The 17,038-nt window shown below is 45.5% G+C and overlaps 1 protein-coding gene across 1 annotated transcript in view; it reads right to left on the reverse strand.

Moving 5' to 3' along the window:
- Positions 1 to 14,257, reverse strand: part of NELL2 (neural EGFL like 2) — a 162,056-nt gene extending 147,799 nt beyond the window's left edge. Inside the window, exons 1-2 of the mRNA XM_072876150.1 lie at positions 13,875 to 14,257; positions 13,570 to 13,698 (exon numbers count right to left, since the gene is read on the reverse strand). Of these exons, the coding sequence (XP_072732251.1) occupies positions 13,570 to 13,698; positions 13,875 to 13,929 (184 nt within the window). The 5' untranslated portion in view covers positions 13,930 to 14,257. The remainder of the gene's footprint in view (positions 1 to 13,569; positions 13,699 to 13,874) is intronic.
- Positions 14,258 to 17,038: the final 2,781 nt, after the last annotated feature.

Raw genomic sequence — 17,038 nt, forward strand, 5'->3', positions numbered from 1 at the left:
CTCAGTTAGCCAAGGCTGCTGATAAATGGTTGAAAGTGACTTGGTGAGCACTTCCACCAGCCCCCTCAGTACTCGAGTGGATCCCATCCGGCCCCATAGACTTGTGCGTGTCTAAGTGGTGTAGCAGGTCACTAACCATTTCCCCTTGGATTATGGGGGCTTCATTCTGCTCCCCGTAGTCCTCCTGAGTTGCCTGCCCCTTCTTCCAAGGGTCATAAACTCTCCTTTTTTTCCCTGAGTTCCAGCCAAAGCTCTCTGTTCAGCCAGGTTGGTCTTCTTCCCTGCCGGCTCATCTCTCAGCACATGGGGACAGCCTGCTCCTGTGCCTTTAAGATTTCCTTCTTGAAGAATGTCCAGCCTTCCTGGACTCCTTTGCCCTTCAGGATTGCTTCCCAGGGGACTCTGCCAACCAGTCTCCTAAACAGGCCAAAGTCTGCCCTCCAGAAGTCCAAGGTAGCAGTTCTGCTGACCCCCTTCCTTACTTCTCCAAGAATCAAAAACTCTATCATTTTGTGATCACAATGCCCAAGACGGCCTCCAACCATCACATCACTCACAAGTCTTTCTCTGTTCACAAACAACAGGTCCAGCAGAGCACCTTCCCTAGTTGGCTCACTCACCAGCTGTGTCAGGAAGTTATCTTCCATACACTGCAGGAACCTCCTAGACTGTTTCTTCTGTGCTGTATTGTACTTCCAGCAGACATCTGGTAACTTGAAGTCCCCCACGAGAACAAGGGCCAGTGATTGTGAAACTTCTCCTAGCTGCCTATAGAATATTTTGTCTGCCTCTTCATCCTGGTTGGGTCATCTATAACAGACTCCCACCATGATACCTGCCTTGCTGGCCTTCCCCCTGATTCTCACCCATAAACACTCAATCCTACCATCACCATCATTAAGCTCTAGACAATCAAAACACTCCCTAACATACAGGGCTACCCCACCACCTCTCTTTCCTTGCCTAGCCCTTCTGAAGAGTTTATAGCCATCCATTGCAGCACTCCAGTTGTGCGAGTCATCCCACCATGTTTCCATGATGGCAACTATATCACAGTTTTCCTGCTGCACAATGGCTTCCAGCTTCTCCTGTTTGTTGCCCATGCTGCATGCATTGGTGTAGATGCACTTCAGTTGGGTTATTGATCCTGTCACCTTTTAATAAGGTTATAAGGGCATGACACACATGAGAACTGCTAAAAGACTGAATTTATTTCCAGTCCCTAGTTGTATAGCACGGTCAGGACTTTAAAAGTTACGCAAGTCACGCCAAGGGGGAGGACAAGAGGAGGAAGCAGTGTTGTCAGCCTTTTCCAAGTGAAAAAGCAGACTACCAAAGGTAAACAAAGTCTAATCAATTAAAAACAATAAAGTACCAACTTAACAGCAATGATAAACCACACAAGCAGATTATGCTAGGTGTAGATCAAGCTGGATTACATGAACTACCCTTCTCCCAGAAGATATGACACAATTCAGGCTTCTCAAATATGTCATATTGCAGCAGTGAACTGGGTCATACGATGACAGACTGTAGAAGACCGGCACGCACCATGGCACCTCTAGATTAGGATCATGCTGGGTGTAGATACTCCTATATCCTCTGAGCAACAGACCACATCTCTCCCTCACTTGGTTCTCACTGTGCAAGTGTCATGATCTCTGCTTGGTCATTTTCTCTCAAAAGCTCTTGTCCCTGTGACCCATATGCTGCACCTGAGGACCCACCACCTGCAGCTTCTGTTTCATGCAATCATTTAGGCCGGAAGGGACCTCTTGAGATCACCTAGCCCAACCCCAATCATTTGTGGATGACCTGGAGGGTTTAGCTTTTTTCCCCATTAAGAATCTGTTTCTCCCTCTTTGCAATGGTTTGCATCTCTCATCCTAGCTTTCCTTCACCTCTGGCTTTCTGGGGTATAGTTGTTTTTGTACCCACACTAGGATTAATTGCCTTCAGCTCACCAAACTTCTAAGTGTTAAGGCTGATTTATTTTCATACAACACAATGGTGAGCTTAAGAAAGCATTAATATGAGATCCATCTTAATTTCCCAGATGACCACAATGATGTGGTCTGCATGAAAGATTAACTTCTGATACAGAAGAATGGTCAACAGTCACCAACTCAGAGAGCTCCAGAAAACCCAAACCTTCATCCCAACAGCAAAAACAGCACAGCAAGGCAGGTGGAGGAAGGCCACCACTGGAAAAAGTTTACATCTGAAGCATGCCAGACACATCCAACAACTCTGTTGCTAGCCACAGGTCTCCGGCAGTGGGCTGAGCGAACAGCAGCAGATGGGAGGAGAAGGCAGGAGGCTGAACCATAAAGAGAATTCAGGTACCAGCAGAAATGAAGTGGGAGTGCCAGAGGGACCACACCTGGGGGAGGGACACCCAAGCAACCAGCCATACTGGCATTCTCAGAAAAATCTCTACTCACTTGATATATGTTTTAATGCCAGGAAAAGCAAAGGTTAGAAGGATCGGGAACATCGAATAGAAGGGATACCAAGAAATACCATAAGCATAGCTCAGCTATGAGTAGGGCAGACAGACAGAAAGTACATGGGGGACTCAAGCTACCATTGCCAGAGGTTCCAAGGAAGCTGAGGAGGACCAGAGTTCAGAGTCTCCTGCAAGAAAATTTCTTTTAAATCAGGTATTAAAAGAATCCATGCTCCTATGAATGTGTCTGAGCCTCGGTGAATCAACTACAGGTTTTAAACACATGCCAAATTTATAAGCTTGGATGAGTTAAAGTTAGAAATGCTTCCAAACCCTTATTTCCTTGCTCTTGCAGGCTTGTTTTAACCGAGTACCATTAAAATATACTTAAATGCACCAAAGAACAGTTTTAGGGAGAATGCAAAGGCACCAGTTTGGTTTTAATGACTATTAGGTGTCCAGTGCCCCTTTCTGTCTTTGAAAATCTCTCCCTATACCAGAAGAATTCCACCAACACTCCAGATTTGCAGAGTATAGAAAGACTTACAGGATCATCCACCCCATCCTTAGCATATTAACTGAATGTCACACAATTACTACAACATAGCTAATGTTCCTAGATTTTTTTTATCTCATGCTATCTTCTACAATATCAAAAGTCTGGAGATTTCCACCACTTCCTTTTGGTAGCTATTCCACAATCTAAACTAGTTCACTGTGAAAGTCTCCTTTTATCTTAAATCCTCTCCATTTATAATATCATTACCTTACTCTTACCTCTAGCTCTTTGAATACTAAATAATTCCTTCATTTTAAACCTCTAAGAATCTTCTAATACTAGACACATCATACAACACTTTTGTCATTGCTTGGACAAGCTGTACATACTCAAGTTCTTTCAAAAGCTTTCTTAGTAAGCCAGTCCTTTTGACTGTATAATCAGGTTTGCTGTTGTTCTCTTCACTCCCTGCAATTCATTGATATTTTTCTGAAATGGAGAAACCCAGAGTGAATGCAATAACCCAGACACAATCTCAGTTTAAAAAAAAATTCAAGCTCCCAGATCTCTTACTACAGTATGCTTTGCTTATGCTTCAAACGCTGATGGTGTATGCAGGGATTCTTAAAAAGAGCATCACCGACCAGCGTACACAAGGTTTTCCTCAGGTCTACCCCACTCCTTGAATGGGTGCTGAGCAAAGCTGGGACTGTTTCAACTTCAAGGGACATTAGCCAATGCTACAGGAAATCTTAAGAGTGCCTTTGGAACAGCCGTGGCCCAATACACAAATGCATGTTTAGGGAGTTATTGAAACCCAGATTATCAACCTCAAAACCACAAAAGTTCCTTTGGAACCCTTCTGGAGCATTATGCAGCTGTATTTAGAGACTGGTAGACTTCCAGCCATGGAGTCAAGGCTGGTACATGTCGTCTTCTCTTGATAGAATAAACAGTATGGATGTTACCACCATCTAATTATACTTAAATAAGCATTTATGCTGGGGAAACCTTATAAATGTTCCTCTGTCTAACAGAGAGAACAACACTACAACTGGAGATCTTTTTCTTATTATACTCCCTCTATGTTTTTCATAGAGGGAACTATAATAAGAAGGGACTGTCCCTCTTCAGAGAGGGAAATTGCCATGCAAATTCCACTAAAAGAGTTCTCAGTTATGGATCACTAGCAGTATTGATTGTAATGGCTCCTTTGGAAACATTACAGTCTATCATAGCAATGTTGTTGCTGCTGCAAATATGTTAATCTGCTAAAACTCTTTTGAACACTGTCTTCAGAAGTCTTGCTTAGTCTGCTCGTCCTTTTATACCATGCCCATTGCCTTAGCACCTTGCAACAGCACAGAGTTGAGTAGCATGTCCCAAGACGGCTCAACACAAAAATCAGTTTTCTAAGCTCTTATTTCTCTCTGAAGTCATCAGGATCACACACTCCAAAAAAGTATGCACAAAAAAAAAAAAAAAGTTGTTTAACATAACAAATAATGAGAAATTTTTGCTGTAAAATTCTTCCATGTTGAAAATGGCTACAGCATTTTTTTTCCACACAAACATAGTTTAAAGAAAAGGGGAAAAAAAGGGGGAAAAAAAAAAAAGAAATTTACTCCCTAAATGGGACCATAACTTAAATAACATATTTGCTACAAGTTTGTTTTAAGTTTTTAAAGTTCAGTAACAGCTACCTGAAATATCTGAGTGAACATTCACAACGTGTATTTATCATGGAAAACATGACCAGGCAAAAAAATGAAAACCTCAAGTACCCTATCTTATCGTATTTCTTCTCAGATTTTCCTGAGAAGAAATCTTTTGGACAACACTGAGATGGAAAAATTAGTATTCCTTAAACACTGAGACAAAATTAGAGGAATTTAGCCAAAACAGAGGGACAGAAAAAATTCAGAGAAAAATCATTTTTCACCCCTTATTCAGCTCTACTTCAGCAGTGCAGGTAGGAGAATACAGCTGCTCCGTGGATCTGCGCCCTGGCACACAACCAAATGGGACAAAATATAGAGAAATGAAGAGCAACTATGTGGAAGTACCGTTTCCCGTGACAGCTATATATAATCTCCAGCTCTTACCCACTGGTTTTAAATAACTTAGGAGCTCAGTTCTGTAGCTCCCTTAAGACTCAGTTGAAGCAGTGAAGTTAACCATTCTTGGAGTTATCTTTCCAAGCCAGCACCTATATGCCCTGGAGGATACAGACTGGGAGAATGGAAGCAAGGGTGTGAGAGTAGAAAACCTATTTCCCAGATCATATAAGCAAACAGTAGGGTGAAAATGGGGGGGAAAACAGACATTAAGACTGATCTAGATGAAGGGATGTGTAGGAAATGCTGCTGTCCTCTCTGAAACCTCACTGGAGAATGAACCGTGCTGCAGCGGGGGGAGGGAACCATAAAATAAACATTAACCTAGCTAGTCTTAGCCATGCTTCATGACTACAGAATTATGTCACAGCAAAAGCAATTACATAAGGGTAGCAAGACCTTGTTTTCCCACGTCACTGCCCCTTGCTAATGTAATCCTCCCCCAGCAATATGGAAAGACATGCTTGACAGCTATCCAGAAGTCATTGTCCCCCCTTCTCAGGGCACATGTGCTTCAGGTGCTGGGTTCTCTCCGGCATGCAGGACAGATGCTGTCCTGCTGTCAACACCACATCTTTGACTTCAACCGAGACCACTGCAACCTGCTACACTGCCAGGAGAGACTGTCTGGTGAGAAGCCACCTGCGCTTGGCTGCTCCTGATGGGGACATCAACATGGAGAAAGGACTCCTTGGCCTCCACTCCTCTGACCATCCTCACCTTTCTCATGGCACCAACTAGGGCTCTGCTCCACATCACCATACTGACACCACCTTCATGTATTTTCCTTCCATGCATGCCCCAGAGCTGCACATCATACTCATTTTCAGCTTTCCGACAAATATACCAGGTTGAGCCCTGAGATAATACCAGCCTCAACAAGGGTTTTGTACTTGCAATATTTTAGAAGACACCCAATTGTAAAGATAGGAACAAGCAAACACAATTCAGTCTGTTATTAATCAGTATGAATTGTTTTGGGCAATACAGAACATAGAAATGGAGCATGGTTACTTGAATTAACCCAAACAACCAAGCTCTCATTAAAAAAAAGTCTTAGACACTCAGCACTGTCCCAATAGAAAACAGATACCTAGGGACTTCAATTTATTGCATATAGTAGATGCAACCTCGCTGTGAAAAGCACCAGGTCAAGGCCATGAGAATACAATAAAATATGACATTCTTCTAAATGGAGTCAAACCCTCGCTGATTAATAAATGCAGGTACTAAATTCACTGCAAAGATTGAAGTAGCAGAGGCTGGAGGTGTTAGCTTTCCCACGAAGCCTGGGCAAAGCTGCAGAAGCCACGCCGCTTGGCACCATCTCCCGAGGGGATCTGGACAGGTAAGGTACAGTGCCTACACCAGCAAGCAGGTATCATTTCTCTCCCCATGCTGTAGCTTCTTCCAGAATCCATGCTCTTAAGAATTTAACAGACTGAAAGGTGGCAAGAGCCCATATCAAGACACATGGCAAGAGATGTGAGGACAAAAAAAAAAACCCACCACCCAAAGGCTATGGAGGGAATATTTAATTTTGGCTTATTTCCTTTCCCTCCCCCCAAAAAGCCCACTGTAGAAAGAAAAAAAAGATACAAGACAAAAAAAGAAAATTTTATGTAAAACACCTTTTCTTGCAGTGACCAATGATATCATTTTTAGAGCCATACTTAAAACAACTTTATTGCTCTACACTTAAGTCTTTGTGATGCTTTATATGCCTAATACACATTCTCAGCAACATTATTTATTTGAAACTTTCAGCATTAAGACAAGTTACAATCCCCAAATGCTACAGGCCAAGTTTTTTGTCATACCTTAACATTAGTTTGTATCAGCTATGCACTAATGACTACATACAGGGATTACAAGCTTTTCTTCTCTAGAAACCTGAGTTTCCTTGGTATCTCCAGTATATTAGGTTCCCATTCACTTTCCACTTCCCAGTCCTACCCTCTGCTGCGCCATTACAAGCATCAATCACAAGTCCACAATATTTGAGGGTTTTTTCCCCGTAATTTTTTCCCCCTCTATTTTACAGATAAGCCAGCATGGCAGTAGTTAGCAAGAAACACAGTCTCCAATAATAGATACAGTCATGATTATTCAGCAGTGTATGGTTATGCAGTGGGTAAGCGCATCCTAGTTCTCTATCCATGCTAACTCAGCATGGTTCAAGATGGGAACTGGATGCAGGATTCTCACATACTACCTCCTACTTTTTTTGGGGCAGGCTCTTCAAGCAGCAGACGCTTCCCAAATACCTCCTCTTGCTAACGCTGCTGACAGGAGGAGGGGGATGCTGAATATTCAGCTCATCTGGAGCAAGGGGATGCCTTGCCACAGCAATCCCTGCTCTGCAGGACCCAGCAGAAGCAGTCCAGCTCTTCAGGGCCCTCCAACATCCAGCCCGGCTCCCTAGCAGCACCGGTCACAACCCTGGCAGTGCCGTACCACCATGGTTACTCTTTGCATGGGTGCAGAGGTGACTTTGGAACATACCAGAGGTGGAAGGGGATGGGGGGCAGCGGGGGGAAAGCCATACGCTATTGTTCCACATATGCCAAAATCTGGATCTCTCTGACTACCACATCGTCATAGAGTAATTGCTTATACTAGGCATTTCTAACATTGAAAAACACTCCAATACTTACTGAAATTAAACTCAATTATTTCAGCCTTTCCCAAAACTCAGGGGTGAGGGATTTTCTTTGTCTCACCAAAAAAATCTGGGAATTTTTATTATCTACAGATGATCTCTATGCTGGAGGTCCCACAGTTTGAGGATTCAGTGATTCTGAGAGAGAAACCAGCTTGCTTCCAAGACAAAAAAAGCTGCATATAGGTATTCACTCTGCAGTCAGGCATGCCAGTTGGCAACATTAGCATCCTCTCCCCCAGCTGTCTGTTACTGCTCCTCTGGGAGATGATTCAGGTCTTGAGTACAGCTGGAGAAAGGGGATTTTTACGGGATTCTCTAATCCATGTCACTGCCGTCAGCCAGGTTCGCTCCTGAAGCCGGCCGACTTTGCCATCAGCAGACCTGGGAATGCTCATATGATCTCTTGCTTTGGAAAAGTTGTGGGGACAGTAACCTCTAGCTCCCGGGTGGTGACAAGCAGCTGGGAACGGTAATATTTTCAGCAGGGTCAGCTGGAACCTGGAGAAAGCATCTGTCCATAGTTTCAATGACAGGTGGCAAGGAAAAAAGTGTGTGCAAAGTATGTGTGCACAGGCAATGTAAATCTTACTTCTATAATGAAAGTAAGTTTACTCACATCTAGTTTTAAAACTTTATTTTTAGCTCCTTAATTTAGTAATGTCCAGAGATGATGTCATGGGCCAAAAACAGTGATCCTTCCAAAGGGATACAAGTTATATTATATACATGGTAATATTGTCTTGCTAGTATTTTAAAATAGTGGGCTAATGATCCAGTCACGCAGCAATACGTAACAAATCATTTATACCAAGTGGCCTATTTTAGGGTTTTTTTTTCTGCCAGCAGTTTGTGCCAGGAAGCCCCAGTTCAAAGAACAGTAGTGCCGAGTCCTTTCATGCATCACACTGACAGATTAAATCCTTTCTTTGGTGTTTTATAGCACATCTTGTTCCCCATCAGAATATACCATATCTTGCCTCTAGAACTGTCCCTCCTCATGAGAAATATCCAAATATTGTTTATAACCCTATTAAGAGTTATGTATCCTAACTGGCAGAGAAGCAGCTTATCCTCTGAATGAGTTCCAAGTTCTGCATTCGCATACACAAGCTCCAACATTTTCATGACCACCATGCCCTTTTTACCTTTTCCTTAAATACATATTCCTGTGCTTGTAACCATCTGACTGCACTCTTCTGCCCACCCTTTAGCCTCCTCTTTGAGGCATATATATACCTTTTGATGGGCATATTTATATATGTGTGTATATATATATATACACATTCAGCCTTTATTTAGATTCTCACACCTCAGAACACCAATTCCTGTTCCAAGTTGAAATACCTGGCTTCACTGGAACCTTGCATGTGCTTAAAGTTAAGTAAGTCTCCTGAGCATAGACTTAAAGTCAGATATGTCTGACCCATTCAAGACCCCCAACACCCTCCAGCCTCTGTTGTTGGTGGTTTTGTCTGCCTTTCCAAATTTCCATGCAGTTACATATGCAACAAGTGCTCTTGCAGCAATATGATGTTCATGTTTGCATAGGAAAAGGGCCACATTGACTTTCAACTCTACCAATCTCCTCAAACTGTATTAATGCAGTATATTTACAAAGAAAGAATTATAAGAATGACAACTGGTATTTCTCCAAAAGCCTTCTTTAAATACATTAATTACACTTCAATCCATGCACCTGATGGGCTTCACCTTTAGTGTCATCCCTGTTTTGCAAAGGGAAAACTGAGGTATTGAAATTTCACTGACACGTAAACAGTCACCAACAGAGAGAAGTTTGTGGTGTAGATATCTGACTTCTGTTCTGCTGCTTTGACCAGAAGAGGAATAATTTTCCTCTCAACATATTTTGACATAATAATATCTGCTGTTGGCTAGGAAGTGCTGGCAGATGTTCACATATAGCAACACTAACATTTTGGAAGACTTCCTCCTGTTTTCTATCCATAATTGTATCTTCCCACAAGCTACACTGGAACATTTTACAATTACTTTGCAAATCACATTCTTCCAGAAAGAGAAGTCCCTGCAGCTAACTAGAGACAGATTACAGCAGCATTCAGGTGCTACCATCCACTACAACCAAGGAGCATCAGGCACCTAAAAAGCTTTAAAATTCAAGACCACAGCATCTAATATTGCTGAAGTAATAGAATCATAGAATCGTTTAGGTTGAACAAGACCTTTAAGATCATCAAGTCCAACCAAAAACCTAACACTGCCAAGTCCACCACTAAACTACCTCCCTAAGCACCACACCTACATGTCACACCTACACCACCACACCATACCTCCAGGGATGGTGACTCAACCACTTCCCTGGGCAGCCTGTTCCAATGCTTGACAACTCTTTTGGTGAAGAAATTTTTCCTAATATCCAATCTAAACCTTCTCTGGCACAAATTGAGGCCATTTCTTCTTGTCCTATCACTTGTTACCTGGGAGAAGAGACCGACCCCCACCTCTCTACAACCTCCTTTCAGGTAGTTGTAGAGAGCGATAAGGTCTCCCCTCAGCCTCCTTTTCTCCAGGCTAAACAATCCCAGTTCCCTCAGACGCTCCTCATCAGACTTGTGCTCTAGACCCTTCACCAGCTTCGTTGCCCTTCTCTGGACACGCTCCAGCACCTCAATGTCTCTCTTGTAGTGAGGGGCCCAAAACTGAACACAGTATTCAAGGTGCAGCCTCACCAGTGCCAAGTACAGGGGCACGATCACTTCCCTAGTCCTGCTGGCCACACTATTTCTGATACAAGCCAGGATGCCATTGGCCTTCTTGGCCACCTGGGCACACTGCCAGCTCATATTGAGCCAGCTATCAACCAATACTTGGAGGTCCTTTTCCACCAGGCAGCTTTCCAGCCACTCTTCCCCAAGCCTGTAGCGTTGCATGGGGTTGTTGTGACTCAAGTGCAGGACCTGGCACTTGGCCTTGTTGAACCTCATGCAATTGGCCTCGGCACAAGTCAGTGGGAAGAGTTCTGTTTCCAAAGTCTGATACTTTCTATAATATCTGTACAGTGACAGAACAGATTGATGCACAAAAACAAAGTCCCAGTGACCACAAATTTCAAATGGCTAGGCTTATTTCTAAATTAGGAACCATATAAGGAGCAATCTAAATGCTCTTGAATAGACTATAAGACTAAAACTACCATCAGAAAGTAACTGCTTACTGTGTTCTATGGCCTAGAAATATAAGTACCTTTGAAAATCAGTTATGCAAAGAAGAATGTCAGAACAGCCAATTAGATGCAAAAACCCTTGTATTGAAAATTGATGCTACATCTAATTAAGCAGTCAAAACTTACTTTTTGCCTAGAAACAGAAGAGACTATTCTGCTTTAGATGCACGCACAATTTTCCCTTCCTATATCTTTAATTGTCTGTTACTTGGCAGTTCAGCTTCCACTTTCATAATTTCTTTCTAAAAGGAAGAACTGCATTTAGGCTTTCTATATGTTTTAAACATATGTAAAGTAAAGCTTTACACCAGTTGAGAATGTGGTCTATCAAAAAAGGCAACATACTAAAAATGTCATAAATATCTATATGGTACAAGAAAAGATTCAATATCTGAAGAAACCAAAAGGCAAAGGATTACAAGTTCAAGCTTCCAGAGTAAGTTCACAGATCATTTAAAGTCGTTTGTGTCCTTTTCACAAGATCATTTGTGTCTAGGACCAAGGCTTTAGCTGGAATAAGGAAAAACACACAGGCAAAACCCAAATTTAAAGTCAGCATGTACATATATTTCACACACTGCATATACATACATTAAGAGGCATACATTGCAGCAATGTTCCTGCAGTGTGAGCTCTAAGAACAGAGCAAAAATAACTAGGTGGACCCAGTGGTCTGATCAAGGAATGAAATTTCTCTAATTCTAAATGCAAGTTCAAAAATGAAAATCTGTCTGCTCAGTAAGGACCCCATTTACTACAAGAAAATCAGCAGTCTTCTTACGCAGTAGCAGGCAAAATACCTCCAGTCCTGCAGGGCACTGAAGACTTCCCAAGGGATACTGAATGACTTCAACCACCATTTAGACCCAACTGTTTTTGTCCTTGTTATTCCACCAACTCCTCTCAACAAAATAAAAAGGTCAGTGTGAAAATTTAGACCCCTATCTCCTTTTGTTATGACCAAACTGGTAACCCATTGGGGAACTACGTACACTCAATTACAAAGAAAGAGGGAACAACTTGAAAAAATTCTGTAGTAACCCAGTAATTTTTTTGTCCCTACCCTGGGAAAATATACAATAAAAAGACTTATTCTTCCAAACCTCTAATCCTGTTAACACTGAAGTCAAAGGGAGTTTTGACTTCCCCCTCACCCCAACCCATTGCAGCACGATGGGGCCTCAACTCAGAACCATACCTTAAAAATTACAGCTATTTAGGACACGAACCCCACAGCCACACAAACGTGTTGCCATTCTAAGCACTCGCCCCCTTCACGAAGGACCCTGTTCTGCAGCCGCAAGCCCACCACGGATGTTTAAAACCAGCATGTGTCGGTGTTTCTGAATGCATATGCCCATGCGCCTCCACATTAATGTCCATAGTGACACACGCTGGCTGTACCAGGGAAGAACACCACTAGAGAGATCACCTTAAAAAAAAAAAAAGCCTTTGGCAACTATTAGCTTCTGATAAATTATCTCATTAATGCAAACATGAAAAAGAAATTCCCTTTCGAGATCTTATCTCCCTTGAATTATAACTCTTCAGTACGAGAAACATAGCCTTTTGCCTGTTGCACTAGCAATGCTTTCAGATCCGAGCTGAAACTCCTGGCGTGACACAAGAAGCCAGCAATCAAGTCCCCCTATTTTAAAACTACAGGCTGATGCGGAGATTTGCTCTTCCTCCACCAGATGTTGAGCCACATTCCTTGTTCTTGTTTAGTCATGTTTCTAAGGAGCACTTCATCATCTTTCAAAGAAAAGACGTGCTTTTAAAGGGCATTTTTAGGCTTTTTTAAAAATTAAGATAGAGTTTTTTCCTGAAAGCATTCTTGACTCCAGCTTCATTTAAGGTATCAGTACATTATTAAAGTGTAATTCACCGATAATGAGCAAGTATAGGCAGTGTAACCTATGCCAATAAATCCAACTGGCCACTGAGAGTTATTTTACAGTCCTTTATGAATTACAATATGAGGAATTTTAATTATTTTTTAATAAACCTCCTAAATGTATTTTTGAAAGACGGATCAGGACTACTATTTTATTTCTATTCCCAACACGAACAAAAAACCAACCGCAAGCACTAAAAGAGACTAAAACTCATTCTTTGTTTCTCACGAGGGGAATGACACAGAAGCTCACATGGGGCACTTTCCCTTGGTAAAAAAGCGTCTTCTTATTTTCAGCCATCTGCCTCACTCCTCCAGGGCACTTCGCTTCAGCATTTTGCTCGATTCACATGAAACTTTCAGTGAGCATTTCCTTAACTGGAACTGGGGTATGTTTAGCGTTTCCCAAGTAAAGCAGAAGAGTGGGTGGTGCTATTATTCATCACTGCACCCCACGACTCACAAAATAAGCCACCTGCCATCCCCGTTCCTGCCGTACTTTAATTAAGCGTCTACCAGTCAAAGAAAAAAAAGGGGTGAGAGGAAAAGAAAGCGGGGGTGGGGGGGGAGAAGAAGAGTGGAAGAAAAGCGGGCAGGAAGGGAAGGGAAAGGACCCCGGGTGCTTCAGGAGCGGGCAAACCCCTCGCTGCGGGGGGCGGGCGAGCCCCCCGTGCCCGGCGCAGGGGCCCGGCCGCGGCGGCCGAACTTGAGCGGGGCCGGCCGGGCTGGGGCGGCCGTACCTGGGAAGAGGAAGGCTTTGCTCCCGTTGTGCAGCCCCGGCACCTGGCGCACGCCCTGCGTGGAGCCTCCCAGCTGTAGCTCGGACAGCACGTCGATCTGCAGCGAGGGGTCCACGCCAAAGCCTGCAACTGACCCAGAAAGTGCCGTTACCCCACCTGCCGACACTGCAACTTTCCGAGCACCGCCCCCCCCCCCCGCGCCGCGCCCCGCACCTGCGGCCGCCTGGGTACCGGGGCATCGCCGCCGCGAAGCTCCCCCGGCCCCGCTCCCGGGTGCCCGCCCGGCGGGTCCGGCATCCGCCTACCTGGCCCCAGGCAGAGGAGAAGGCAGAGCGTGCTCAAGCGGATGCCCGACTCCATGGTACACCGATGCGCTCAGTCCATAGTCCCCCCCCTCCGGCTGCTGCAGGTGAAAAACCTCCGGGGCAGAGGCTGGGTCCCTCCCCGCCTCTCACCGGGAGGAGCGGACCCCCCGCCGCCCCGCAGCGCGCATCGCGGCGGGCGCCGCGCCGCCCCGCTGCCGGCCGGAGCACACAAAGGCGAGGGCGGGGGGCGGGCGGGCAGCGCAGCCCTCCGCCCGCGGGGAGACAATGGGGGGAGCCCGCCGGAGCCTGCCGCTGCCGCCGCTGCCGTGCGAGCGAGGCCGCGGCAGCCGGGAGGCGGAGGCGGCGCGCCCGTGCCCCGCAGCTCCCCGCCCCGCCGCTGCCGCCAGGCGCAGCCCCTCGGCTGGAGCGGAGCCGCCGCAGCCTCCGCCCGGCCCCCGCGGGAGCGCTGGTCTCCTCCCCGCCGTCCGGCAGGGCTGGCGGGAGGGGCCGCCGGTTTATGCCGCGGCCGCAGGAGCCGCCCACCGCCTCCGCCGGGCCGGGCAGGGCCGGGCAGGGCCGGGCCGGGGGAGGCACCGCCCCGACGGCCGGGGGATGGCCGGGCGCGGAGGGGCGAGGGCCCGGCCGTCGGGGGGTTCCGGGCTGGGAAGTTTGAGCGGAGCCGCCGGCGAGCTTCGCCGCGGGAGGGCCGGGGGCGGCGGCGGGGCGGGCCGGGCTGCCCGCGGGAGGCGGCGGCTGGCAGCGGCCGGGCGGCGCTTGCAGCGAGCCCTCGGGGCGCGCCCCGGGCTCCCGGCGGTGCGGCCTCCGCGCTTTGTTGTCCGCCCGCGTTGAAGTCACCGCTTCAGTTCCCATCCCGAGGTAGCGCCGTCCGGGCTCTGGCGAAACCTCAGCCTGCTCTTTGAGCACGACTGAAAATAATTCGGGGGAGAAGAAGAAACCAGGACGTTTCCAGTAGTTGACTAAGACGGGAGTGCGCGGGGAGACAGCCGCTAGCACCGGGCTCGCTCTCTCAGCCGCAGGTTCCCGTTTGCCCTGTCGTGAAGGACGATCTTACAGCAACACAGCGGTCCTGTCCTCGGTTCCCGAACAAACCCTCCTCCCCCCCAGCAAGTGACATTTCCGTGCCTTACTTTGTGTGCCTATAAAGGGGGCTAAGAATAGCCTTATTCTTCCCGTTCAGACTCCCAATGTGCAAGGCAGAAATGTCTTGTTGCCAGTTTGTCAAATTCTACAGAATAAAGGATTGGGTTTTTTCATTTTTTTTTTCTAGTTTCACACGCGTGTCAGTAAGACCCTGATGTCAGCTGGTGATTCCAGTATTATTTATTGACCTCCCCCAAATTCATCCTCTATGACCTCTACAAATAATAAAATCTTTACAAGTAACCTTTACGAATCTTTCCCAATAATAATTCCAAAGGCTAAAAGGAGAGAGGTTTTTTCCCTTTCTTTTTTTTTTTTTCCAAAGGCAACCATGAGAGTCAATGGTAAATGTCCTTTCCAGGCCAGATTAACCAACTGAGATCCTAAGCGACGTACAAAGCAAACACCTTCTTTCCTGTAAGAAAAAAAGGAGAGAGGAGCGTCTAGAGATGAAAGCAGGGAAATGCAATCCATCCCTTAACCCAAATCCACAACACGGGTGTTAGAACGCAGCTCCGGTGTGCCCCACCACCCATGTAGACCTCAGAAGAGCTACGGGCTTCTCTTCCAGGTGGTGGAGCAAGTACAGCCCCATGAGAGGTGCTTCTACAGCCACTTCCCACTGCGACTCATCTGAAAAACAAAAAAGGAGCCCTACTGCTGGTACCAGCTGTGTAACAGGTCACACAGCATCCCTGGTGTTATATCTTGCATAGGAAGAGGAGATAGTCACCTCCCACCCCCATCCTAATTAGCCAAGCACCTCTTCTGCACCAAAGCTTTGTCTCCAGCCTTTGGGTGACGTGGAACTGTGCTTCCAAACTCATGAAATCCGCTGGCTGCCAGAGCAGTCTAACGAACGATGTGTTTCCTTGGATGAGATAATGGACAGCAGCCACACATTGGTGATTGTTTTCATGCTATTTCAATCACATTGGTTACAGATAACTGAACCAGAAGCAATTCATTTGAGAAGAAATAGGTTCAAAATCTAGAGCAATAATGGTGCATAATGAGCCCCACTGCCAGTTGAGTCAGGCATGCAAGTGAACCAACCAAAAGAGGCAAACATCTGCCATGAATTCTTTGCATCTGCCAGCAGCCACTGACAATTACCATTAGCTGGGGCTGCCAGAGTGGAGTAAGCATGTAAATCAGGTGGAGTCCGCTCCTTTGATAATCCATTTCTCTCTAAATAGATCTCTGGGGAGTGGCCACTCATCTTCATGTCACATACATGAAAAAGTACTCAGAACGCCGTCCAACCTGGTTTATCTATTCCCTCTTATCCATGTGGAGCCCAGGGCAGGCATTATACGTATTACACAGAGCTGTGTTTCTGCTATGTGAGATGTCAATAGTGACATATTTCAGCTAACCAACAAATAAGTGAACAGCAAAATGAGCATTTCTACCAACACAAGAAATACGATATTGATGATTAGATCTTTCAAATAGTCGTCTAAACCTAATATGTATCTCTACCCATGGAATCACTTTCTGATCACTCTAGAAACATATGGTTTTGCAGTCTTTCTGGGCATGTCCTTCCTCAAATCTGGATATACTGAAATACCTAAAAGAAAATGGCTTTTATGCCTTCAGTTGGCTGGAATGCTCTTCCCTTTGGTGGAAACCATGTCTTTTAGCCAAGAGATCTACATACACATCGCATCGAGGCTCACCATAATTTAATCCACACATGGCAAAGGGTGACAGACTTAAGAAAGTGGTACAGCATGTAAGAACCACATATGGGTGAAAGCACAATATTCCAGTCTTTTCTTTATTAGGCAAGGTCTCTGTCTAAAGCAGCCCATTCCAGATATTAACCTTTAAGGCTCTCAGCAAGTTTCAAGGCTCTCCAGAGTCTAGATGTCTCAGAGGTATCTTCTTTATTTTTTTGTGAGCTAAGGTAGTTCTGATTCCTACTAAGATAGTTCTGATCTCTACAAATATTAGAGGTAGGATTGCTCAAGGAAACATCTGTAGGAAACAAGGCT

The sequence above is a fragment of the Ciconia boyciana genome, chromosome 1 (genome assembly GCF_034638445.1).
Source record: "Ciconia boyciana chromosome 1, ASM3463844v1, whole genome shotgun sequence".
Lineage (NCBI taxonomy): Eukaryota > Metazoa > Chordata > Aves > Ciconiiformes > Ciconiidae > Ciconia > Ciconia boyciana.